Below are 25,527 nucleotides of genomic sequence, written 5' to 3'. Positions count from 1 at the left end.
TATGCTGTTGCAGTGAAGAAAATGATCAGCTCTGACAGGTTTTGTTCTGCTTGAAGCTCTCTGCCTCTCCTCAGTATCTTTCTCAGCGCTGAGTTTGATGTTATTTTAAAAAATGCAGTTTGATCTCCTTGCTTTCCCTTGACCAAAGCAGCCAGGACCCCAGTTTTGCTGGCCAGCCAGTGACTCGACAGGTATTCCCAGATCAAGGAGAATGAGAGGGTTGGCACCCACACAGGCGCAGCGTATTGGGGGCACCTGCTGCATGGGGTCACTGGCGGGGGGGATGGACGGAAAGGAGAGAGATGGAATCCTTTCCAGCCAACTAGGTCCCAAGATTACAGGCAAAAAAACCCGTAGATGCTAGAATGAAGGGAGACAGGCAGGACGCTGGAAGAACACAGCAAGCCAGGCAGCATCAGGAGGTGGAGAAGTCAATGCTTTGGGTGGGACCCTTCTTCAGGTCCCAGGATTGGCTGAGAGCCTGTGGGAGTAGGAGAGTGAGCACATTGCCAAACAGCTCAGCATTTCCTAGGCATTCTAATGCTTAGTGAGCACCTGCCTGAAGGAAATATGTGTCCACTGCTGTCCCTGTGCAGTACTGAGTACTTGCTCTGTACACGCACAGTGTGACTTCAGGACAAGAGGTGGTGGGAATTCCTGATGAAGGGTCCTGCCTGAAACGTCGATTTTCCTGCTCCTCGAATGCTGCCTGCCCTGGTGTGCTTTTCCAGCGCCACACTCTATCGACTCTAACTCTCCAGCATCTGCAGTCCTCACCATCAACTATTGCTGGAATTCCTATTGGACTGCCCTGGCCTGGGTCCCTTCTCCTGACATCAATTGCAATGCTCAAAGACTGGGAACGATTAAACTCATCCCTATCCTTCTCCAAAACAACCAGCTCAGAAATAATGTGAAGAGGAGTCCTATAAGACTTGAAGCATTAATTCTGTTTTAGTCAGAGAGGAACTGGTCTGGGTGGTTTACTCTTCAGAGGGTCAGTGAGGACTTGTTGGGCTGAAGGGCCTGTTTCCACACTGTAGGGAATCTAATCTGTTTCTCTCTGTCCACAGGTGCTGCCAGACCTGCTGAGTTTCTCCAGTGGTCCCCCATGTGTGTTTCACATTTCCAGCATCCACAGTGTTTTGCTCTTATTACAAAAGCTTGACATGGACACATCCACATCCAATTTCGGAAACCACATGTCGCCCATGGGATCCCATTTCCAAACCTCACCTTTGCGTCATTGTTCTGCGTGCATTTGGAACATTCCGTGTCAGCAAAATGGGTAGGCAATGTGTTATTGAAATGTGATTAAAATGTATAACCAACATTACAAACAAATAGCCCAAGACAATGTGGTTAATGGTGGGCATCTTCAAATATACAAATGGCATAACATTCAGGCTCATTTCTACTTGAACAAGAAAGGAAATCAACTTCATCATTTCATGCCATTTTGTAACTCATTTTACCTTTCCAGGAGGATATTTAGGTTTTTATTTTATGTATTTTCATGTCTATAAGATTTGTCGCAGTTAATCTTTGTCATTATTGCTTTTGTTCCTTAGTGATGAAAGGCTTTTTCAGCCATTAGTCTTGTGATGGTGAATGAGTGACCAGGAGGAAGATTTGCCAATTGTTCTAGGAACGAGAAAAGCAGACTGACTCAAAGATAACACCAACATCCCCGTACTAGGAAACTGTAAACATAGTTGCTCGGCAGTGCTGGGGGCTGCTAACAGGGCCACCATTTCAACAACAATGGGCTGTTAACAGTATAAACAGTCTTTACACGTGAATACTGACTGCTTTATTTCATTTTATTTCCTCCCTCAGCTCATATGGCATGACATAGGACAGCATGTAATAGAAAAAGGAAGACAATAAGCTACCTCCAGGAAAGGAAAAGATTGAGGTGCCCAAACGCACCTGCAGGGAGAATGTATCAGGTTATCCAAAGCCGTTAAATGTCCTTTTATTGTGAACATCTGAATAAACTTGAACAGGTTAAAGACTTAAAATGATTGTCCATTCTGTCGGTATTAAATTTATCCAACACAAGATTTGGCATGGGTGCTTTTGTTTGTCACTAAAGTCTCTTTAAGTTAGATTTCTGTCGCAGTGATTTCCTCAAATCGAATCTCTTTGTTTTGCACTTCAATCCCACCTATTTCCCTGGACTCCAGTTCCAAAGTGAGTTGCCTCATCTCTCTTTCCAACTCTCGATTCCTCCTGTACATTTGAATATAGTTGTGTTGCAGTTGCTTCTGGTACCGAATCACTTTCTCTTTCTCGCCTTGCCAGGTGCGCCGCTCCACCTCGAAGTTCTCCAGCTGGTTCTCGCACCTCTTGCGTTCGTACATGAGCTCAGCCCTCAGTTTCTCCACCTGCTGCCTCAGGGTCTGATGGCTGTCCGTGTTTTGCCGCTGCACTTTGGCTTCGTCACTCTCGTACACCAGGGCAGGGTCTTCTTGCTCCTGGTTCATGTGTCTGGTGTGGCCCAGGGCTTCTCTCAGGCCCACTGTCTCCTCCTCCAGCTTTCCCACCTTCTCCCTCAGAAACTCGGCCTCGTTCTTCTTCCGCTGCAGCTCATTCTCACAGACCTCCAGCTCCAGGGTCTTTGTGTGGACAGAATCCCGGAACTCGTGAATCTCATCCTCGTGATCTTGGAGTTCAGCTCGTATCTCTCGGAGTTGAGCCTTCAAGGAGACGATTTCATTGCCTTTCAGAGAGACCTCAGCTTGTGAGTCCTTCAACTGCTGCTTCAGCAGAGAAATCTCTCCAGACTTCTGGCAAACCTAAAGGGAGGTAAGCAATGAACAGAATTAAAATTTTTGTTCAGCAAAGGTCTCCTCTCAATCCACTGCACTTTGTTCCAAATCATTCTCATCTTATTTACTCTTCAAATGTGGAAATGAGAGTAAAGAGCTCAGGTCTAGGGTTCTGGGAAAAGGGGAATAAAACAATAAAGGTTAAAGTCAAACATGAGTTTCCAGTATACTGTGGAAAGAGTAAGAGCTACAGAATAAGGATCAGATTAGTGTCGGGGAATTGTAGGATAAAAGGAACATATAACAGCAAATATTGCTGGAGAAACTTAGCAAGTCTGGCAACATCTGTGGAGAGAGAAACAGAGTTAACGTCTCAGGTCTAGTGACCCGACTTCAGATTAGAGCTGAAATGTTAACCTGTTTCTCTCTCCCAGACCTGCTGAGTTTCTCCAGCACTTCTCTGCCTGTGTTTGTTTCAGATCTCCAGCATCTGCAAGTTCTTCATTTTATTGTAGGATACAGGGATGTGGAACAGTTGTGGTAAGAGAGGAAGAGGGAAAAGGTGAACAACGAGAGAGAGAGAGAACTAATTATAAAGAAAGGGAGATTAATTAAACACCTGACATGAGGGAGACACATGAGAAGACTGTGAGACTTGAACGGGTTGAGAAAAGGTTTACAAAGATGTTGCCAGGGTTGGAGAATTTGAGCTATAGGGAGAGACTGAATAGACTGAGGCTGTTTTCCCTGGACCGTTGGAGGCTGAGGGGTGACCTTAATGATTTTTAAGAAGATTTGTAGCTCAGGTTGATGATAAGTGTGTAAGTTAACTCACTGAGCTTGAAGGTTCGTTTTCAGATGTTTCATCACCATACCAGAGTTCTGGGTGGAGCACTGGGGACTTTCTCTGATAATGTGACCTAGCATGGTGACAAAACATCTGAAAACAAACCTTCCAACTCAGTGAACTAACTTACATACTTACCTCATGCAGGTTTATAAAATCATGAAGGGCATAGATAGATGTTTTCCCTGGTTTGGGAGAGTCCAAATCTAGATGCCATAGGTTTAGGGTCAGAGGGGAAAGATATAAAAGGGACATAACACTCTCTGGAAAAAGTTGGCCCTTATGTGTATGGAATGAGCTGCCAGAGGAAGCGGTGGAGGCTGGTACAATTACAATATTTAAAAGGCATCTGAATGGGTATATGATTAGGAAGGGTTTGGAGGGATATGGGTTGAGAGTGTGTTGCTGGAAAAGCACAGCAGGTCAGGCAGCATCCATGGAGCAGGAAAATCGACATTTTGGGCCAGAGCCCTTCATCAGGAATCTATCAGCATCTGCGGACCTCACTGTCTCCTTAGACGGATATAGGCCAAGTGCTGGCAAATGGGACTAGATTAGTTTCGGATATCTGGTGGGCATGGGCGAGTTGGACCTAAGGGTCTGTTTCTGTCTGTACATCTCTATGACCTATGACCTCCCAATGGGGCATATTAACAGGCTTCAAGAAAAGCTGACATCATTATAAAAGGAAAATTAAGGACAACAGTTCCAGGTGTCAGGAATTCCAGTTATGCTGATAGACTGGAGAAGTTCGGAAGGGTTTCCTTCACTCATTAAGCAGCTTCTTAGGGAGTCGAGACTCAACCATGTTACTCTGGGTCTGGAGTCACACATAGACCAGATCAGCTCAGTACGGCCTGAGAGACCAGACGGGCTTTCACAACAATCCAAAATAGTGACTGTGACCTGGAAACTGAGGCGAGCTTCCAATTTCAGAAATTAAATACAAATTCCACCAGCTGTCACAGGAGGATTCAAACCCAAGAAACCCCCGAGTGCCTGCTTTGCTAGCCTCGTACCCAAAGTGCCTGTCGAAAGGAAGCCAATCCTGCAGTGACCTACCTCCCATTTGGTTTCCTCCAGTCTGGGCCCGAGCTCGGTTTGCTCTTTTTCGATAGTCGCATACTTCTTCTCCAGGAGTTCGCGTTCCTGCAGCAATTGGGCAAAGTCCTCCTGAAGTTTCTTCTTCTCCTGCTGGAGTTGGAAGAGCTGCAGCTGCAGGACCTGCTGCACCCTCTGGGCCTTCTGGGCATTCTGCTTGAGCTTGTTGGTGCAGCTCTGCCTCAGCTCCTCCATCTCCTGCTCACAGCGGCACCGCTTCGCCTCATAGAGCCGGCACAGGGCAGACTCGCTCTCGTCCAGGCCCAGGCGCAGCTGCTGCAGCTCGGCGTCGCGTTCCCTCAGCTTGTCCTCCAGCTCACGGACCAGCAGCTCGTGGGCGGAGACCGGCGAGCGGTCGCAGGAGCCGCCATCAGACAGTAGGGGCCCGCGGCTGGTCAGCGACGCTGTGCTCTTGCTGGACGAGGAGCGGCCGCTGTCGGAGTTCGACAGTCCCCCCGGCATGCCCCTCTCATGGAACACGTGCTGCTGCTGCTGCTGCCCTCCAGCCTCTATGGCTCCCCCCTCGAGGTGTGGCCCACAGCCTGTGCTGTACGTCGGGAGGCTGGACAGGGAGTTCCTCCCAGAGTCCGACATCGTTCCCGAGTGCACGCTGCTCCTGCAGTTGTACGCCTGCAAGGAGCTGGGCTTTTCCACAGAGTTCACCGAGCTCACTGAGCCCCCGTTGAACAAGATGTTGAGACTGCCCTGACTGTCGGACAGCCCCCCGTTAGCCAGACGAGGGACAAGGTACTGCACCGAGCTCCTGTTCTTGGTCAGCACCGGCTTGAACGCTGTTGGTCTGATCAAGTTCTTCTCGATGTTCTGAAACACCAATAAACATTAATGACAAAACAAACAATCCCACAGATAGAGAGAGAAAAATAAGAGATCGGTCATTTCAACAATGTCGTTTATAAAGTTAAAAATCACACAACACCAGGTTATAGACCAACTAGCCCAGCTAACTTTCGGAGTGCTCCACAACCACCTGATGAAGGAGCAGTGCTCTGAAAGCTAGTGCTTCCAAATACACCTGTTGGACTATAACCTGGCGTCATGTGATTTTTAACTTTGTCCACCCCAGTCCAACACTGGCACCTCCACATCATGTCGCTTATAAAAGGGGTGGGTGATGGTTTGGTTTTATTGAAAGCAGGCTGAAGAGGCAATAACCCTTCACTGTTTAATAAACGGAAGGTATTGCTGGACCAACAGTTTCCTTGGCCTTACCATTTCTGGCTCCTGACCACCGGGGAAGCTGTAACCTTTTGTCAAATATGTTCCCAGGTCCCTTTAACTCCCCTCCACAGTCCTGTCCTGCATAGCCAAGTCAGTCACTCAGGGCCCTCTTGTGGGAGCAGTGGTCATGTCTGTACCCCTGGACCGGGAGGCCTGGGTTCAAGTCCCATCTGCTCCAGAGGCGTATAAAACATCACTGAACAGATTATGTAGAGTCCTACAGCACGCAAACAGATCCTTCAGTCCAACCCGCCCATCCCAACCATATCCTAAATTAACCTACTCCCATTTGCCAGCACTTGGCCTACATCCTTCTAAAGCAGGGGTGGGGAACCTGCGGCTTTAAGGCCATTGAGTGTGGCCTTTTGAATGAATCCAAGGTTTGCAGAACAAATCTTTTATTTTTTTATTAATATGTTTTTTCTCATCCTTTTTTATTTTTATTTTAATCTTAAAATGAATGTATTTAAAATACCAGAGAGTAAAGGAAAATTCAACGAAATAATCCTCACAGGCTGACCGCCACAATTAAAATACATAATTGAAGTTTCTTGGATGCGGCCTTATTAGATTACAACTAACATAATGCGGCCTTTCCAAAATGAAAAGGTTCTCCACCTCTGCTCCAACCCCTTTCTATTCATGTCCCCATCCAGATGCTTTTTAAATGTTGCAATTGTACCAGCCTCTACCACATCCTCTGGCAGTTCATTCCATACACGTACTACCCTCTGTGTGAAAAAGTTGCCCCTTAGGTCTCTTTTATATCTTTCCCCTTTCACCCAAAACCTATGCCTTCTAGTTCTGGACTCCCCCACCCAGGGAAAACACCTGTCTATTTATCCTATCTATGCCCCTCATGATTTTATAAACCTCTATAATTAGAAGTGGATTAGAAACATAAGTTAAAATAAAAAAAACACCAAACTCTCTGGCCAGGTAATAATCGAACATTCAGAGCTGGTCATGAGGATGTTTACTGGAGCTACAGGGGACTCCACACACTCTTTTATCGGGGAAACAGATCAAAACAAGACCTTCACAACCTGTGAGGAGAGGCTAGAACTTCAAATGGAAGTTGACGCAGTAGGTGGACATGTGACAAGTGAAATTCAATACAGAGAAAGGTGAGGTGATCCATTTTGACATGAAGAACATGGACAGCAATTATAAAAGAAAGGTTACGATCTATAAGGTGTATGGGAGCAAAGAGACCTGGATGCATAAGTTATTAAAGGTAGTAGGACAAGTGGACAGAGCAGTGAATAAAGCAGACAATATTTTAGACTTTAATAATGGAACATAGAGCGCAGGAGTAAGCAGCTTCTGTTAAACTTGTACCTGACCTCAGTTCGACCTCAGCAGGAATACTAAGAACAGCTCTAGGCAGTACACTTTGGAAAGATGTGAACACATTTCAGAGAGTGCAGAAGAGATTGATGAGAATGCTTCCAATGATGGAAAAATTCACTTTTGAGGATGGATTGGATAAGCTGTAACAGTTTACTCTAGAGAGGAGGAAGTTATGATGAGATTTGATAGAAGTTTTCAAAATCAGGAGGGATCTGGACAAAGAGGAGACGGAGAAATTGTCCCACTCTTTAGAGGATTGAGAACAGAGGGCACAGATTTGAATAAGTTCCAAAAGAAGCAAGTGTGAGATAAGAAAAAGATGTTCTCACACAGCGAGTGGTTAGAGTCAAGAGCACACAGCCTGGGAGTGTGGCAGAGGCAGGATGTGGGGGGAGAGAATGAGAAAGAGAGATAGAGAGGAACTGAGAGAGTGATAGGCAGACAGAGAGAAAGAGGTCAGAGTCGAAAAGTGTGGCACTGGAAAAGCACAGCAGGTCCAGCAGCATCCAAGGAAAAGGAGAGTTGATGTTTCGCAAAGAGATAGGGCAGAGAGAGAAAGAGACACAGAGAGAGAAACTGAGAGATGAAATAACAAAGAAAGAGACAGCGGTGAAAGAGACAGAGAGAGAAATCTTGATCCAATCACAGGTTTTTGCTGATGCTTATAAACCACTAGTGGAGCCTCATTCCCATAGTTTCAGATGCCATCTGAACTTGATTAAATTACTGTTGTTTATTCACTTTCACAGTTCCATACATAGTGCACTCTGGAGGAAATAAATAATTCAAAGCGAAGATTGCTTTTTCGGAACGTTAGAAAGCCCTCCAGGAACCAAAGTCGTGTTTGAAGCAGAGCTTTTTAAATGGAGCTGTTGCTGTTTGCTAATCACTGCACTCCACCCCCCCCCCCAACCAATGCTGACAAACTCGCACAGATCTTGTGAATGCACAGGGCCCAGTGTTATTACATCAAACCTTTCTGAGATTTGGCTGCCATTCTGATGGAGGTGTTAGCCTGTAGACAAGAAGTCTTAGCCCTGGCTATGGACTGCAGAAAGCACAGCCAAACACTTCCCCAGGATTTTGATGTCAGCTGTCTTGAGGGTGAGGGGGAGAGGGTTGTGTGGTGCAAGGACTATGATGCATCATAAATCATCACAGTGGGATGTGACAGGCTGAGATTACAGTCTGAAAAACCACATCAGGTGAAAAACTGCATCTTCATGCTGTGCACTGAGAGAGACAGTGACACTGTCCTTCATTGACTCAGACAATACACACACACAGGCTGGTGTACAGAGACCCAATGTACAGTAATGTAACAACATCCACACTAATCACCACATTAACGATTATGGTGGTTCGATTTCAAGATGATTACCATTTCATTATCAGGACATAATGAGTAGATACTTTATATTATGCATTAACTGGGTTTAATTCACGGAAACACTAAATACATGGAATTGTACATGATCAGCTGATACTTCTACATTAACATTGCATTCTCAATCATTAGAACTAGTTGCCCTGGATGATAGCATATAAGTCAACAGGTATTAACATGGCCCCCATTGTTTTGGCACCAAAATCTACACTTAGGCCTGTATTTTGGCACCACATCCACAAACGTCCACTCCCTCCACCACCGGCGCTCAGTAGCAGCAGTGTGTACTATCTACAGGACACACTACAGAAATTCACCAAAGATCCTCAGACAGCACCTTCCAAACCCATGACTACTTCCATCTAGAAGGACAAGGACAGCAGACAGATGGGAACACCACCCCCCTGCAAGTTCCCCTCCAAACCACTCACCACCCTGACTTGAAAATATATCGCCGTTCCTTCACTGTCACTGGGTCAGAATCCTGGAATTCCCTCCCTAAGGGCATTGTGGGTCTACCCACAGCACATGGACTGCAGCGTTTCAAGAAGGCAGCTTATCCCCACCTTCTCAAGGGGCAACTAGGGATGGGCAATAAATGCTGGGCCCAGCCAGTGACACCCACGTCCCATGAGAGAATTAAAGGTAATTGTTCTGCTGGATGAAGTGACCAGAGGACAATTTTCCAGTTGGAATGTATGTTCTAAGCTGGAGAAGCCACTATCTCAGTTGGGGCAGTACACCTTTGTCTGATTTCTGAAGTTGCTGACTGAAACATGACAACCAGAAATAGTTTGGAATGGCTGATTTTCCAGGTATAAGCCAGACAACAAAATATTAAACATGGTGGTAGCGTGAGTGTATACACTGCACCCTCAAATGTCACGGGCTTTATTAATATAGGTATAAGAATCAATATCATATGCTCCTGCTGAATTACACCCTGGCACCTTTTGCCTGTTCAAATATGGGACTTATACACTGCTTGATATCCCATTGCCAATATTAACTGACAGTGAATGTGGCTGGTTCAATGCTGGCTGTCTCCAAGAAAATGGGAGCTGCTTCCTGAGTACTAACTTACTGCTGCAATTGTCATCAAAATGGAAGGTTTGCAAACACTCAACAAAACATCAGAGCTACCAGTGAACATTACAGAGCTCCATGTGGCCCTCTCTCTCCTAATTGCTTTCCCATCTCGATCAATCAACAATCCTTTCTATTCCAAAGAAGGGTCATGCTGAACTTTAAACATTGCGTTGCTTCTCTCTCTGCAAATGCAACCATTCCTGTTAAGTTTCTCCAGCAATCTCTGAAGATAAAAGCAATGTATCTGAAAACCAAACAATAACTTCCTTCTTCTATATCTTCCCATCACCCCTTCACCCTGAGAGTACCACCAGTCATTTCCAGAAAGCACCCCGCCCCTCCCAACACTCTGATCATCCTGCTGTAGTCTGGAACCTATCTCTCCTTGTGATCCGTCATTTCCAAAATCTCATGGGCATTTCCCAGTGAGCTGTCTCAGAGATACCCAAAATCAGACAGAGGACCAAGGTGCTGTATTGGGTGTGCCTCAGGATTAACCCTTCCATGCAAGGATCATTCCCTGTGCCCGGTTCCTGCTAGACTTGAGCAAGCTGTTAACTTTTATCAGCCCCCTGAATGAGCATGGGTATTTGTGTAGAACAGCTGAAAAATAACATGGTGGGTATACCTAACCTACATTGATTTACAGAAAGTCTGCCTTCTTGAACTCCTGCAGTACATGTTGACCCACAATGCCCTTAGGGAGGGAATTCCGGATTCTGACACAGTGACAGTGAAGGAACGGTGATATATTCCCTAACCAGGATGGTGAGTGGCTTGGAGGGGAATTTGCAGGGGGATGGTGTTCTCATGTATCTGCTGCCCTTGCCCTGCTTGATGGAAGTGGTTGTGGGTTTGGAAGGTGCTGTCTTGGTGAGTTTTGATAATACACACTGCTGCTAGTGAGTGTTGGTGGTGGAGGGAGTGAGTGCTTGTGAATGTGGTGCCAATCCAATGGGCTGCTTTGTTCTGGAAGGTAGTAGACAAGCAGGAGGCTGGAAGAACACATCAAGCCAGGCAGCATAAGGAGGTGGAGAAGTTGATGTTTCTGGTGTAACCCTTCTTCAGGACTGGGGGGTGGGTGTAGGGGGAGCTGCAGATAAAGGGGGTGGCGGGTGCAGGGTGGTGAAGTGGGATAGCTGAAGACAGGTAGAGGGTACAACCTGGTTGGTCAATGGGAGGAATGAATCTGCTTGGTGGCAGGGAGCAGTGGAAGGGATGGGGAAGGGGCTGGGAAGGGAGTCGGTGGACGGAAAGAGAGGTTATTTGAAATTGGAGAACTCAGTGTTGAGTCCTACGGGCTATAGGCTGCCCAGGCGGAAGGTGAGGTGTTATTCCTCAATTTGCAGTTTGGTTCATTGTGACAATGGAGGAGGCCAAGCATGGTCATGTCGGAGAGGGAGTGGGAAGGGGAACTAAAATGGTGGTGACTGGGGGGTCCGGTCGGCCCCTGTCGGCCTGACTGCGATGCTCGGTGAACCGTTCCCTCAGTTTACATTTGGTCTCCCCGATGTAGAGAAGACCACATCGAGAGCACCTGATGCAGTAAACGAGGTTGGAGGAGAGGCAGGTGAACCTGGAACGACTGTTTGGGGCCCTGGATGGAGGTGAGGGGGGTGGTGTACCAGCAGGTTTTACATCATTTCCGGTTGGAGGGGAAGGTACCTAGGGGGCTTGGATGGTGTGGGATGTTAGTGCAAAGAGTGGCGTGAACCAAGGACTGTCGAAGGGAACGGTCCTTGCGGAAGGCAGAGAGGAGTGGTGAGGAGAAGATGTTCTTGGTGGTGGGGTCTAGCTGGAGTTATGGAAGTATTTAAGAATGATGTGTTGGATGTAGAGACTGGTGGGGTGGTAGGTGAGGACAAGGGGGACTCTGTCTTTATTGTGTTTGGGAGGGGGGTTTAGAGCAGTGGAACAGGAATGGGGGTAGTGAAATGGAGAGCTGCTTGGTTGATAGAGGGAGGAAAAGCACGTTGTTCAAAATAGGTGGATATCTGGGATGCTTGGGAGTGGAATGTCTCCTTGTCCAAGCAGATGCAGTGGAGGTGAAGGAATTGGGAGAACGGGATGGAGTTCTTGCAGGATACTGCAAGGGAGGAGGTGTAGTCCTGGTAGTTATGGGAGTCTGTGGGTTTGTAGTAAATATCCGTCTGGACGCGGTCCTGGATGGTGTCAAGCTTCTTGAGTGTTGTTGAAGATGCACTTATCCAGGCAACTGGGGAGGATTCCATCGTGTCAATAATTCTTTTCTAAATCCAAGTTATCTTCCTCAAAGGGTAAGAGGTTGAAGCTCTACATTACTCCTGTCCTCCAACACTCTAAATTTCTTCGGGCTCCTCCAATTCCGGCCACCTTGCACTGCCCCCAATTCCACTGCTTCACCATTGAGCTGCCTGGACCCTAATGTCTGGAATTACACATCTAAATCTCTCCACACCCTCCTTACATCTTTAAACTGTTTGACTATGTGACCAGGTGCCTGTTCCAATTTACTCTTGTGAAGCTCAAGATCACCAGTGTGCTTGCCCACATTCCTGTGAAGTGGTTTGGAGTTCTTTTGCTGCATTAAAAGGTGCTTTATAAATGCAGGTCATTGTTGGAGAGTGTGCTCCTGATGTGCCAGTTACATGGTCCACCACATGACCAATCAATCATTCATTAAAACAGTGAACAAAAAGGGGCATTCATCGAAAGAACTCACTGCCTTAAGATGTTCCCCAACATGACTGTCAGACAATTAAGTACATTTCAGAATGTCGACACCATTGTAAAAACAGTTTGCACACAGATGGAACTTGTGCACAGAAAGCTCTCATAAACTAGACCTGAGTTTATTTTTCATTTAACAGAAAAAGCGAATGGGGAGTGAAAATGAGCAGATAATTTTAAACCCAGCTCAGCTGGAAGCCATCGGTTAAATCAGAAGCAGTAGGTGATGAGATGCCAATGTATTAGCCAGAATGGACTGGGACACCCATTCCCCCTCCTCACCCCCACCACAGCATCACAACGCTGTTAGATTTGCTCTCCTCAATTGTTAAGTTGCAGTGCTGGGTAACTTCAAGGAAACATCGAGTAACTCTTGGATTTGGTTTTTTGAGAAGTCTGCATCATCTGTGGCTAAACAAACAAGGGTCAAAAAGTGTGGCACTGGAAAAGCACAGCAGGTCAGGCAGCATCCAAGGGACAGGAGAATCAACGCTTCAGACAGAAGCCTGATGAAGTACTAATACCCGAAATATCGACTTTCCTGCTCCTCGGATGCTGCCTGACCTGCTGTGCTTTTCCAGCGCCACACTTTTCGACATGGACTCTCCAGCATCTGCACTCCTCACTTTCTCCGAAACAGTGAAATGACAGATCACGTTAAACTGCAACAAATGCCATGTGAATCCACAAAGTTTAGCAATGGGCCTGAGGATTGGGGCAGGTTTTAAGAAGCAGCAAAGAATGTCTACAAAGATAATAAGGAGGTGGAAAGCAGGGGGTGTGCATAACTGGAGTACTGTTTGCAATTTGGATTTCCTTGTTTGAATACAATTTCATTAGAAACAGTTTGGAGAAGATTCACTCAACTCATTCCTGGGATGAAAGAGCAGCTTTATGAAGGTGAACATGCCAGGCTGAAACATGGTGGGGTTTGGAAGAAACTTCATTAAATCACTCACGATCTTGAGGGGGGTGGACAGAGCAGACACCAGGGTGTACTTCCATTTGTAGGGAGACTAAAACAAAAGAACTTTTAAGGCAAAAATGAAGAGAGCTGATTTCTCTCGAAAGGCGGTTAGACTGTGGTATTCTCTTCCCTGGACGGTAGTGGATGTGGGCAGCTCTTTAGATCAATGCAAGGTGAGTCTGATAGGTTTTTAACAAAATAACGTCATAGCCACCATCATCACAGAACACTGTAGGCTGCTCTCTCATCACAGAGAGGCACAAAGAGAGAGAGAGAGAGAGCCAGAGAGAGACAGATACACACAGAGAGAGAGAGAGAGACAGGGAGAGAGAGACAAAGAGAGAGACAGAGAGAGAGAGAGAGACAGAGAGAGATAGAGAGATAGAGAGAGACAGATACACAGAGAGAGAGAGACGCGGGGGGTGGGGGGGGGGGGGAGATTATCGGTTTGATGTGACTAACCCCTGGCATCTCTTGGTGAAGTTGTGCCGAGCCTCTCCAAAGGTTTTCCCTGAGCAGGGCTTCCCCGGCTCGACGTTCCTCCTCAACCAGCGCACGCCAGCTTCCCGCTCTCCCTCTCCCTCTCTCCCTCGCTCCCTCCCTCCGTCCCCGGACACTCCGAATCCTGTCAGACTGTCACGGTGACCCAGTCTCCCCTGTGATACCGCTCCCCCCCCTCACCGGGAACATCTCCCGGCATCCTCACCGCCAGCCGGAGCAGCGTCTTGGCCTTCCCAGGATCCCAGCACCAGATCGCCCAGATCCCCCGCCCGGCCATCTCAGAGCGTCGGTGCTGACACTGTCCACCTCAGAGAGGGTGGGCACGGCGGTGTCCGAGAGCAGGATCACACACCTCCCTCCGTCTCTCACCCTCCGTCTCGCTGTGTCTTCTGTCTCTCTCTCTCTGTCTCTCTCTCTCTCTCTCTCTCTCTCTGTCTCTCTCTCTCACTGTCTCTGTCTCTCTCTGTCTCTCTCTCTCTGTCCAGAGAGAGAGTCAGAGCGAGACAGAGACAGAGAGAGAGAGAGAGAGCTGGTGGTGGGTTTAACCCAAGGGTCTCCACATCTCAGGTGTGGGGCAAAACTGAGAAAGTGGAGCTGAGACCACCCAGCCAGGACATTATTGAATGGTTAAGCAGGCTTGAAGGGCCGAATGGTTTCCTATTGCTCTAAAGTCCCATGAAGTCCTAACAGCATTTAAGATGTGTCGGAGGTACTATGCTACAATCGTAGCACTCTTACTAGGCCTATCCTTCCAGACCCCGGGTCCCAAAGTTCAAATGAATGCATTCACCTTCCAAACAATTGTGTGAAGGCAGTCAGCCTCAATTATTTCATTCCATTTCTCACAAACTAGGAGCAGGAGGAGGCCATTCAGCCCCCTGCACCTGATCTGCCATCCAAAATGGTCATCCAACTCTGTAAGCTGTTCCCTCTTTCTCCCCCATACTCTTTGATCCCTTTAAGAACTATATCTAAGTCCTTCTTGAAAACATTCAGTGTTTTGGCCTGAAACGCGTTCTGTGGCAGAGAATTCCACAGGCCGCCCACTCGCTGGGGAAAGACATTTCTCCTTTTAAGCAATATTTGTAAGTTTAGAAATGTCTTGTTTAAAGTATACTAGGTAAGGATGGCGGATTTCCTTCTCTGAGTTTTATGATGATGGTTACAAGGTCACAATTAGGACTGATTTTAAATTCCAGACTTCAATTCACATTTAACCACCAGCCAAAATGGATTTCTGAATTCACGTCCTCCAGTGCACTAAGCTGGTATTCGGGATTACCCATCGAGTGCCAAAACCACTCCCCCAACCAAGTCCCTGTAATAATCTGAGTAATGGTGAGAGGAGGGCGGATTGTAAATTTACTCAACTAATATACTCGGAATTAAAAGGTGCTTAATCTCAGTAGATAATGATAAATGTAGCAGATTGATTGAAAACCCATTCATTAACTTGGGGACGGAAACCTGCCGTCCTTACTCGGTCTGACCTACACCATGACTCCTGACCCACAGCTCTCTGCAATTTCCGAGCAAACCCCATACGGCAAGAGGTGTCTTACCATGAGACAATTCAAAGTGGGAAATAAACTAGAAAAGAAGATCTACTAGGGTACTACCTGGGCTGGAAGGTTTGAGTTATAGGGAGAGTTGCATAGACTGGGGCTCCTTTCCCTGGAGGGTAGGAAACTGAAGGCTGACCTTATAGAGTCATAGGGATGTACAGCACGGAAACAGACCCTTCGGTCCAATGCCAACCAGGTATCCCAACCCAACCTAGCCCCACCTGCCAGTACCCACCCCATATCCCTCCAAGATCTATAAAATCATGAGAAGCATATGTAAGGTAGACAGCCAACAGCTTTTCCCCAGGGTAGGGTAGTCTAAAACTATAGGTTTAAGGTGAGAACGAAGATGTACAAAACGGGTCCAGAGGGGCAATTTTTTCACACAGAGGGTGGCGAGTGTGTGGAATGGGCTGCTGGAGGGAGTGGTGGAGGCAAATACAATTTTGTCCTTTAAGAAACATTTAGACAGGGACATGGATGGGATAGGTGTGGAGGGATAAGGACCATATGCAGGCAAATGGGACTAAGTTAATGGTGAAAACTGGGTGGCATGGACGAGTTGGACCGAAGGGCCTGTTTCCATGCTGTAGGCCTCCCTGACTCTCTATGCTTGCTTTGCCAGCTGCTAACAGACAAAACAAAATAAAATCATTTCCTCTTTTGTATTCCATCCTGGGAAAAGTGTGCAGCAGCATTGAGTGTACAAGGACCCTGGACTCTTTCTGAACAACTGTTACACAACAAGAGCATGCCCTGTATAAAACCCAGCACCTTTCTCCGAACAACTTTATCCTGTCAGCAGAACACTAGAAACAGTGGAGGTCCTTGTCCATTCTCCAATCTCCCTCTGAACCAGTTTTTAAAATTGTCTCGACCTTACTAAGAATGTGTGTGGAAGACGGGTCATTGTTAAACTGGAATCTAGAACGTGCAAATGATTTGGCCCCAACTAAAGTCTGCTCCTAATGCTCCCTCTGAAGCCATCCCATTAGCAGATCCTTCTATTTGACTCTCTATCATATCCTTCATTACCTCAATGCCACTGACACCAATTCATTAAATCCGTACAGCATGGAACCAGGCCATTCAGCCCATCGAGTCCACACCGATCCTCCTAAGGACATCCCACCCAGATTCATGCCCCCTGCCCTAACCCTATGCAACCCGGCATTTCTCATGGCCAATTCACCCTGACCTGCACATCTTTATTGCTCCGGAGGAAACCCAAGCAGACACGGGGAGAATGTGCAAACTCCACACAGATAGTCGCCCGAGGTGGGAATCGAACCCAGATCCCTGGCGCTGTGAGGCAGCAGTGCTAACCACTGAGCCACCGTGCCAGCCTCGAAAAAATACATTGAGCAATCAAAACAAATCTGAGAGAAGAGATTCCTCCTGAATTTGGTATTGGATGTAAGAGGTTATCTTATCTTGGTGACTTTTAGTCTTACTCTCCTTACAGTGATCAATCTCTACACCCACCCTAAAAAAAAACACTCTTAATGTTTTAAAGACTTCTCTGAAGTTTCCCCCCCCCCACCCCCAGTCTTTCCTGAAGAGTTCTTGGTTGTGGTCATGTTCTTGTGAATCTTTTCTGTACCTTCTCCAGTGCCTTCACATCCTGCTTATGAAATGGGGCACTGGATCCACACACACTGCACTGACTAGGAGAAACTGAGGGCTGCAGATGCTGGAAAGTTAGAGTCAAAAAGTGTGGCGCTGGAAAAGCACAAATAGATTCAACACACAGTAGGTTAACTATTTGTGCAGTATTGAGAGTGTGTTTTTGGAAAAGGTCAGGCAGCATCCCAGGAGCAGGAGAATCGACATTTCGGGCATAATCCCTTCATGAGGTTGATTGGTTGTCATCAGAATTCTTGAAGAAAGGCTTATGCCTGAAACATCGATCCTCCTACTCCTTGGATGTTGCCTGACCTGCTGTGCTTTTCCAGCACCATATTTTTCAACATTACTCTGTGCGGGGTGGACATTTGTGAACAAACCATTCAGAGGTGCTTTTAAAATTGCTTTGTGCATTTTATTAAATGCACATGTTTAATCCACTGAGAACAAATAGATTCAACACACAGTAGGTTAACTATTTGTGCAGTATTGAGAGTGTGTTATTGGAAAAGGTCAGGCAGCATCCCAGGAGCAGGAAAATCGATGTTTCAGGCATACGAAATTCCAGATGAAGGGCTCTGGCTTGAAACATCAATTCTCCTGCTCCTCGGATGCTGCCTGACCTGTGCTTTTCCAGCAACACAGTCTCAACTCTGATCTCCAGCATCTGCAGACCTCAGAGTCTCCTATTTGTGTTGTATGATTAGCCTGGGATGTAATTAATTCAAAGCAATTATGTTCTGCAGCAGGACCAGGGGACTGAGCCGATGATCAACAATGATCATATTGAATTGCAGGACAGACTCGAAGGGCTGAATGGCCTACTCTTGCTCCTCTTTTCTACGTTTCCCCAGGAGCTTGTCTGCTAATCTACAACAGGAGGGGCAAGAGGCTGGAAGAACACAGCAAGCCAGGCAGCATCAGGAGGTGGAGAAGCCAACGTTTCAGGTATAATCCTTCTTCAGGACTGATCTATAAGAGGAGGGCACACTGTTGTGATGATGTGACAACACAACTCACATGGTATGTCAGTAGGCCATCACATTGCCCATGAAAAGGTGCCAATCGTGACTCACCTTCTCGAGTTTGCCTGAGACTGGAATTATTTTTGGAGGGGGCCCTTGGATATTTCCATTGGTCGACCTGGCTTCGTGGAAATCTTCAGGATTGCTGCAAGGGCTGCTGGGCGATTCTGTCATGCTCCAGACTCCATTGCGATGGTCTTCGGTTAAGTAAGCATAAGTCCCACTTTTTCCAACTGCTGAACATTGCCTCTTGGAAGCTACTCCACCAATACAGTCCTGAGAGTAGCCATTTTTGAGGTGCCCATCCTGTTGCCTGAAAATGTTCGGCATTTGGCCGGTCTTGCGACATTTGCTATTGTACTCTGTAGCCTTGCAGTGCTTGTCATGATAGTTGCGCCCTGATACGAGACTGCCAACACTTCCCATGGTGCTCTGCAAGATCGGCGATGCTGCAGATGTTTGCAGTTTGTGCTCACTCTCAGGATTCTGATGCTCAGAAGCTATGGGCATTGCCTGAATCATTGCCATGGCGATGAATTGTCACAATGTCCGCAGTATTTGGGCTCCCTGGCAATCAGATAAGACAAAGACAAAAACAATTAGTGAAATGCAATGCTGGAAAAAATAGACATTTCAACATTTACATTCACAGGAAAAGTATCTCCAAGAGATCACGCTGCGTGATGCACTAGCACATTGCAATTTTACCACTTCAATCCAATCCAAAACATCGAACAGTGGAGCAGGAATAGGCCATCCAGCCCTTTCAGCCTGCTGCACCATTCAATATAGTCACGGCTGAACAGTGCCCTGTTCCCACTTTCTCCCCACACTCTTCGATCCCTTTAGCACTGAGAACTAGATCTATCCTTCTTGAAAACATTCAATGCTTTGGGCTCAATTGCTTTCAGTGGCCAAAAATTCCACAGGCTCCCCATTCTCTGGGTGAAGACATTTCTCCTCATCTCAGTCCTCAATGGTTTACTCTGTATCTTGAGGCACTGGGCCTTGGTTCTGAATCCCTGGTCATTGAGAATATCCTCCCTGCATTTACTCTGGTCAACCCTGTTAGAATTGTTTGGGTTTCGTCCAAGTTGGTCCAATCATTATTGGGATTAATTTCCCACAGATTGTGAAAAGGGGGTGAAGGAAAATGAGTTAATTCAAATTTGCTGTTTAATCACTCTTGTTGGAAAACATGCTTATCGAATGAAAATAGGACAGCACTGAACGATTTCTTAATTGTCACCACCTCACAGAGAACAGGGTAGGATGGCAATTCATGTCAACAAATTGGACCAATTAATTCAACCAATCACAAGAGTGGCTGGAACAGGTTATTACAAACTGCTGTTGAGGCAGCAACGTATCTCTTCACTTGTGAGTCTGAGGCAGAATAGAACAAGCTGTGTTCCATAAGTCGCTGTTCTATACCTGACCTGGAGTACTCAAAGTTGAGAAGTAGTTCATTTCTGAGTGCTGACATCTGTGACCTCCACAGACATAAGAAGAGACCAGAAAGAGCATGCTTTCAAAAAAAAACCAAAATACTTTACAGCTAGAGATAGACGTTGGCTAGGAAACATATCCACTTGAAGATGGCAGGTAGTGACATCACACACATGAATGATGCAATCAAATTACACTGTCTATTGTGTGATGCTGGCATTTTTCACAACTCATCAATGACATGTCACGATGACAGAAGGCTGAGGCACCCTTTAGTAACTGTCTGTGCATTGATATAGTTTGAAACTGTATCTGAAGCTTTCTGGTAATGTTCTTTGTTCTTCCTCCTTTAACAATCACCATGGCAACGGATGGGAAATAACAGGACTGCGTAATTAACTGAAGACTATTGGTGAGGAGCTGGTGTAGTTGTAATGTCACTGGATTAGTGATCCAAAACTACTGTTCTTTAGTTTCATTCATTTACAAAGTGTGGGTGTTGCTGGCTAAGCCAGCAGTTCCTGCCCATCCCTAATGGCAGGTAAGAGTCAACGACATCTGATTCACTAATGTCCTTCAGTGAAGGAAATCTGCTGTCCTTACCTGGTTTGGCCCATATGTGACTCCTGACCCACGGGATAGACTCTCAACTGTCTCTGGGCAACAACAGTTGCTCATCCAGTGACACCCATATCTCATAGCAACAGGGAGGAACATTTCACCCCATTAATTCCACCATCTGAATGTCACTGCACCTCAGGGTGAAAGAATCAGGAGATTGCTGCTGAATGTATTAACAATTAGCATGAACACAGAACAGACTAAATCTGGACTACATCTCCAGCCCTGACCTCCAATCAAAGACACACAAGTCACAGAAGAAATCAATTTTTCTGGTCAGCATTTCAGTGTTTGGTTTTTCAAAGATGTCTTCAAACAACATCTTGTTTTCTTCCTTTTCAAGTTTATGACTGCATCCAATGGCAGTAATTAGAATAAAATCCCTTTGATGTACCTACTACCATTTATATATTAAGTTCTATATTTGTACAGTAATCTATTCACGTGTATTATTCAGTGAAAGTGCAACATTTAACTGACAAATTATAAAAACTTTCTGGTTGACAACATAAATTTGTAAGCAGTAAAGGAATCAAGGGTTGGGGGGAAAAGGCAGGAAGGTGGAGGTGAGGATGATCAGATCAGCCATGATCTCATTGAATGGCACAGCAGACACAATGGGCTGAATGGCCCACTTCTGCTCCTACATTATATGACCTTATCGCCTTATGGTCTAATATTGCCCATGGATATCTTATACAAGACAGGGGCAGCACGGTGGCTCAGTGGTTAGCACTGCTGCCTCACAGCGCCAGAGACCCGGGTTCAATTCCAGCCTCAGACGACCGTCTGTGTGGAGCTTGCACATTCTCCCCGTGTCTGTGTGGGTTTCCTCCGGGTGCTCCGGTTTCCTCCCACAGTCCAAAGATGTGCAGGTCAGGTGAATTGGCCATGCTAAATTGCCCATAGCGTTAGGTGCATTTGTCAGGGGTAAATATAGGATCAGGGTGGGTTACTCTTCGGAGGGTCGGTGTGGATTTGTTGGGCTGAAAGGCCTGCTTCCATACTGTAGGGAATCTCATCAAAGCTATGTATGCTTTGTCATTCTGGGCATGTCTGAGAGGTCGCTGCTAAGGTCATCATTTATTGACTAACCCTTACTGTGAAGCTTGTGGTATACGCTGACCTCTAGAACGACTGCAGTCCATGTGGTGAAGGTAATGCTGGTGGACCCTGGCTTCCACATTAAAGTGATCACACTACAAAGTATACGAGCAGAATTAGCCCATCACGTCTACTTAATCATTCAATCATGACTGATATATTTGTCAACCCCATTCCCATCCTTCTTCCCATAACCCTTGATCCCCTTACCAAACAAGAACCTCTCTATCTCTTCTTAAATACACTCAATGACTTGGTCTCCACAGCCCACGAGTTCCATAGATTCCTCACCCTCTGGTTGAAGAAATTCCTCTTCATCTCCGTTCTAAAGAGTTGTCCCTTCATTCTGAGGCTGTGTCCTTCAGTCCAAGTCTGTCCTATTAATGGAAACACCTTCTCCTCGCCCACTCTATCTAGGCCACTCAGTATTCTGTAAGTTTCAAACAGATCCCCGCCCCCATCCTCCTAAACTCCATTGAGTACAGACCCAGAATCCTCAACCACTCCACATATGACAAGCCTTTCCTACCCAGGATCATTCTTGTCAACCTTCTTTGGATCCTCTCCAATGCCAGCACATCCTTCCTTAGATATGGGGTTCAAAACTATTCACAATATTCCAAATGTTGTCTGACCAAAATCTTATACATTCTCAGCAGTACATCCCTGCTCTTGTACTCTAGCCCTCTTGAAATGAATGTAACATTGCATTTTCCTTCCTAACTGAACCTATGTACTAATCTTAAAAGGATCCTGAACTGTGACTCCCAGGTCCCTTTGTGCTTCATAGTTCCAAAGCCTTTCCCCGTTTAGAAAATTGTCTACGCTTCTACTCTTCAGATCAAAGTGCATAACCTCAGTTTCCCACACTGTACTCCATCTGCCAGTTCTTTGTTCATTCTTCTAGCCTTTCCTTCCGCAGCCTCCCTGCTTCCTCAACACTACCTGTCCCTCCACCTATCTTTGTGTCATCTGCAAAGTTAGCAACTATGCCCGAAGTTCCTTCGTCCAGATCGTTAATATGTAACATGAACAGTTGTGGTCCCAATACTGATCCCCATGGAACACCACTAGTCACCGGCTGCCATCCTGAAAAAGACCCATTTATACCCACTATCTGCCTTCTGCCAGTCAGCCAATCCTCTGTCTATGCCAGTACCTTGCCCCTAACACCATGGACTCTTATTGAGCAGCGTCCTGTGTGCCACCTTGTCAAAAGCTTTCCGGAAATCCAAATAGATCTTATCCACTTGCTCTCCTTTGTCTAACTTGCTCTTTACCTCCTCAAAAAATTCTAACAGATTTGTCAGGCATGACCTCCCCTTGATGAACCCTTGCTGGCTCTGCCCTATTTTACCAGGCACTTCCAAGTATTCTGTAATCTCATCTTTAATAATGGACTCTAAAATCTTACCAATGGCTGAGGTTAGGCTAACCAGCCTATAGTTTCCCATCTTTTGCCTCTCTCACTTTTAAACAAAGGTGTTCATTAGCCATTTTCCAGTCCTCTGGGTCACTCCTTGACTCCAGTGATTCCTGAAAGATTTCCATCAATGCTTCTACAATCTTCTCAGCTATCTCCTTCAGAGCCCTATGGCGCAATCCATCTAGTCTGGCTGATTTATCCATCTTCAGACCTTTTGGCTTGCCCTGCAGGTTCTCGTTAGTGATAGCTACTACACTTACCTATGGCTCCTGACTCTCGAAGTTCTGGTATGCTGCTGGCATCTTCCATTAGGAAGACTGATGCAAAGTAACTGCTTAGTTCCTCCACCATTTCTTTGTTCCCCATTCCTTCTTCTCCAGCCTTATTTTCCAGCAGTCTAATGTTCACTTTTGCCTCTCTCCTACATCTAAAAAGACTCTTGCAATCTTAGATTCCCTACAGTGTGGAAACAGGCCCTTCAGCCCAACAGGTCCACACCGACCCTCCGAAGAGCAATCCACCCAGACCCATTCCCCGACACCTAACACTATGGGCAATTTAGCATGGCCAATTCACCTAACCTACACATCTTTGGACTGTGGGAGGAAACCGGAGCACACAGAGGAAACCCACGCAGACACGGGGAGAATGTGCAAACTCCACACAGGCAGTTGCCTGAGGCGGGAATTGAACCCGGGTCCCTGACGCTGTGAGGCAGCAGTGCTAACCACTGTGCCACTGTGCCACTTCTCTGATATTTTTAGCTAGCTTACTCTCATGTTTCATCTCCTTTCACCACTCATTGCTTTTTTAGTTATCCTTTCCTGGTTTTTAAAATCTTCCCAATCATCTAGGCTTCCATTAATCTTCACCACATTGTATACTTTTCCTTTTGCATTTATGCTGTCCCTGACTCCCATGGACAGCCAAAGCTGCTTCAGCCTCCCCTTTGTATGATTCTTCTTCCTTGAGATGAAGTTCTGCTGTGCTTCCCGAATTACTCCCAGAAACCTCTGCCATTGCTGCCCCAGCATCCTCCTGGCTCGGCTCCCCTTCCAATCAACTCTGGCCAGTTCATACTCTCATGTCTTTGTACAAGTTGTTCTTTTATAACGCGTGTTTTGTCAATGTGAATTCACTATAACGTGATTGACAAATTGGGGACACTGTTTCTAAAGTGCAAACTTTTAAAGCGTGTGTTGGCTGTAACGCAATTACATCACCAACACTTTAAACGCTGTCTCTAAAGCCCAATGTTTATATAACGTGGGTTATACAAGAACACAACCTTCGCATTATCAAAGAACTGACTATTGTTACCTTAGCTCAACTGTAACACCATTTACATCTGATTCCAGATTCGCCCTCTCAAACTGCAGGGTGAATCCTATCATATTATGGTCTCTGTCCCTGGGGTTCCTTCACATTAAGCTCCTTCATCAAGTCTACTTCACTACACACCACCAAATCCAGAATTGCCTGTTTCTTAGTGGGATCCACTACAAGCTGCTCCAAACAAAACCATCTCATAGACATTCCACAAATTCCTTGAGATCCGCCACCAACCTGATTTTCCCAGTCCACCTGCATATCAAAGTCCCCAATGACTACTGTCATAGTTCCTTTCTTATAATCCTATTCTATCTCCTGATTTAATTTCTTTCCCACATCCTGACAACTGTTAGGGGGCCTGTACCTAACTCCCGTCAGATTAAGCTGGTTGAGGGGTCTGACCAAACCATTACAATAATCTAAGGGACAGCAAGATAAGAATCAATTCCTAATTCCCACAGACTGGTTTTCCAAAACAGAACTTGTCAGACCAATCACACATCTGATGAAATTCCAATTGCAATGCCTGTGCGCCGACCATAGACAAATCCGTCAGTGGATGGGAAAACGTTGGTACCACCATCGCTCTCACAAGGTGGACAGTGGACAAAGCTTTCTGTCACTGGCTCACTTTCAGAGGATTGACCCACAAATCTCAAAACTGCAAAGTTACACAGTTTAACATGTAAATCCCAGGAAAGTGTTATCAAACTAGGACGCGGGGTGCACTGATCCACAAGATCATGGCTGCTACATCCACAGGGTCATTGAACAGGGAGAGAGAGAGATACATTTAAAAAACAATAATGTGAAGAATGGGAAGGAGTTAGGATTTAACAAACAGATTATCCAGCCGAGTACACTCAATGGGTAAACAACGTGTTGTTGAAAGTTCCTTGAGCATTGTTCAACAGACAGCACCAGCTCATATTATATATCAGCAGATAAGAAAGTTAAGGAGGAGATTAGTGTCTAGATATTTAACTCAGAGAAGAATTGGCAGTTGAAAGCCAAAACAATGTGATTATTTGAACTATCTGAGGAATAACTGAGTAAGGAGATGATAAGGTCTATCAGACATATAGGAGAAACTTCGGCCTGTCTTTCTCAAAGGCCTGGGACTGGGGTTACATGATAGCCTGGTGGCTGGGGCCTGAGGGCCCATAGCACTCGGGACGGGGTTAGTGGTGGGTGGGAAGAATTGGGGGGGGGGGTATGGGAAATGTGCTCATAGGGAGGGCGGAGGCTATCTCAGGAACAGCATCACGGCCCATGATCCCCCACCCCGGCTCAGTCTTCACCAACAGCCCTGAAGTAGCTAACCACCCAACAGTGACTGGAAACCACTACATTAACTTTCACAAGTCAAAGAAGAAGAAAAGGACTGCAAATATATAGTGACTCTGTCAACC

General features: G+C 46.2%; 1 protein-coding gene across 9 annotated transcripts in view; it reads right to left on the bottom strand.

Moving 5' to 3' along the window:
* Positions 1-1,802: 1,802 nt before the first annotated feature.
* Positions 1,803-25,527, bottom strand: part of lzts2a (leucine zipper, putative tumor suppressor 2a) — a 218,523-nt gene continuing 194,798 nt past the window's right edge. For all 9 annotated transcript variants that reach the window (XM_043713076.1, XM_043713071.1, XM_043713072.1 and 6 more), the window contains 3 exons: positions 18,235-18,750; positions 4,684-5,544; positions 1,803-2,801 (listed from right to left, as the gene is read on the bottom strand). In XM_043713076.1, the coding sequence (XP_043569011.1) occupies positions 2,109-2,801; positions 4,684-5,544; positions 18,235-18,711 (2,031 nt within the window). In that variant the 5' untranslated portion in view covers positions 18,712-18,750 and the 3' untranslated portion in view covers positions 1,803-2,108. The remainder of the gene's footprint in view (positions 2,802-4,683; positions 5,545-18,234; positions 18,751-25,527) is intronic.

The sequence above is a fragment of the Chiloscyllium plagiosum genome, chromosome 22 (assembly GCF_004010195.1).
Source record: "Chiloscyllium plagiosum isolate BGI_BamShark_2017 chromosome 22, ASM401019v2, whole genome shotgun sequence".
NCBI lineage: Eukaryota > Metazoa > Chordata > Chondrichthyes > Orectolobiformes > Hemiscylliidae > Chiloscyllium > Chiloscyllium plagiosum.
The sequence above is the reverse complement of the archived record's forward strand: the minus strand, read 5'-3'. Positions and strand labels throughout refer to the sequence as shown.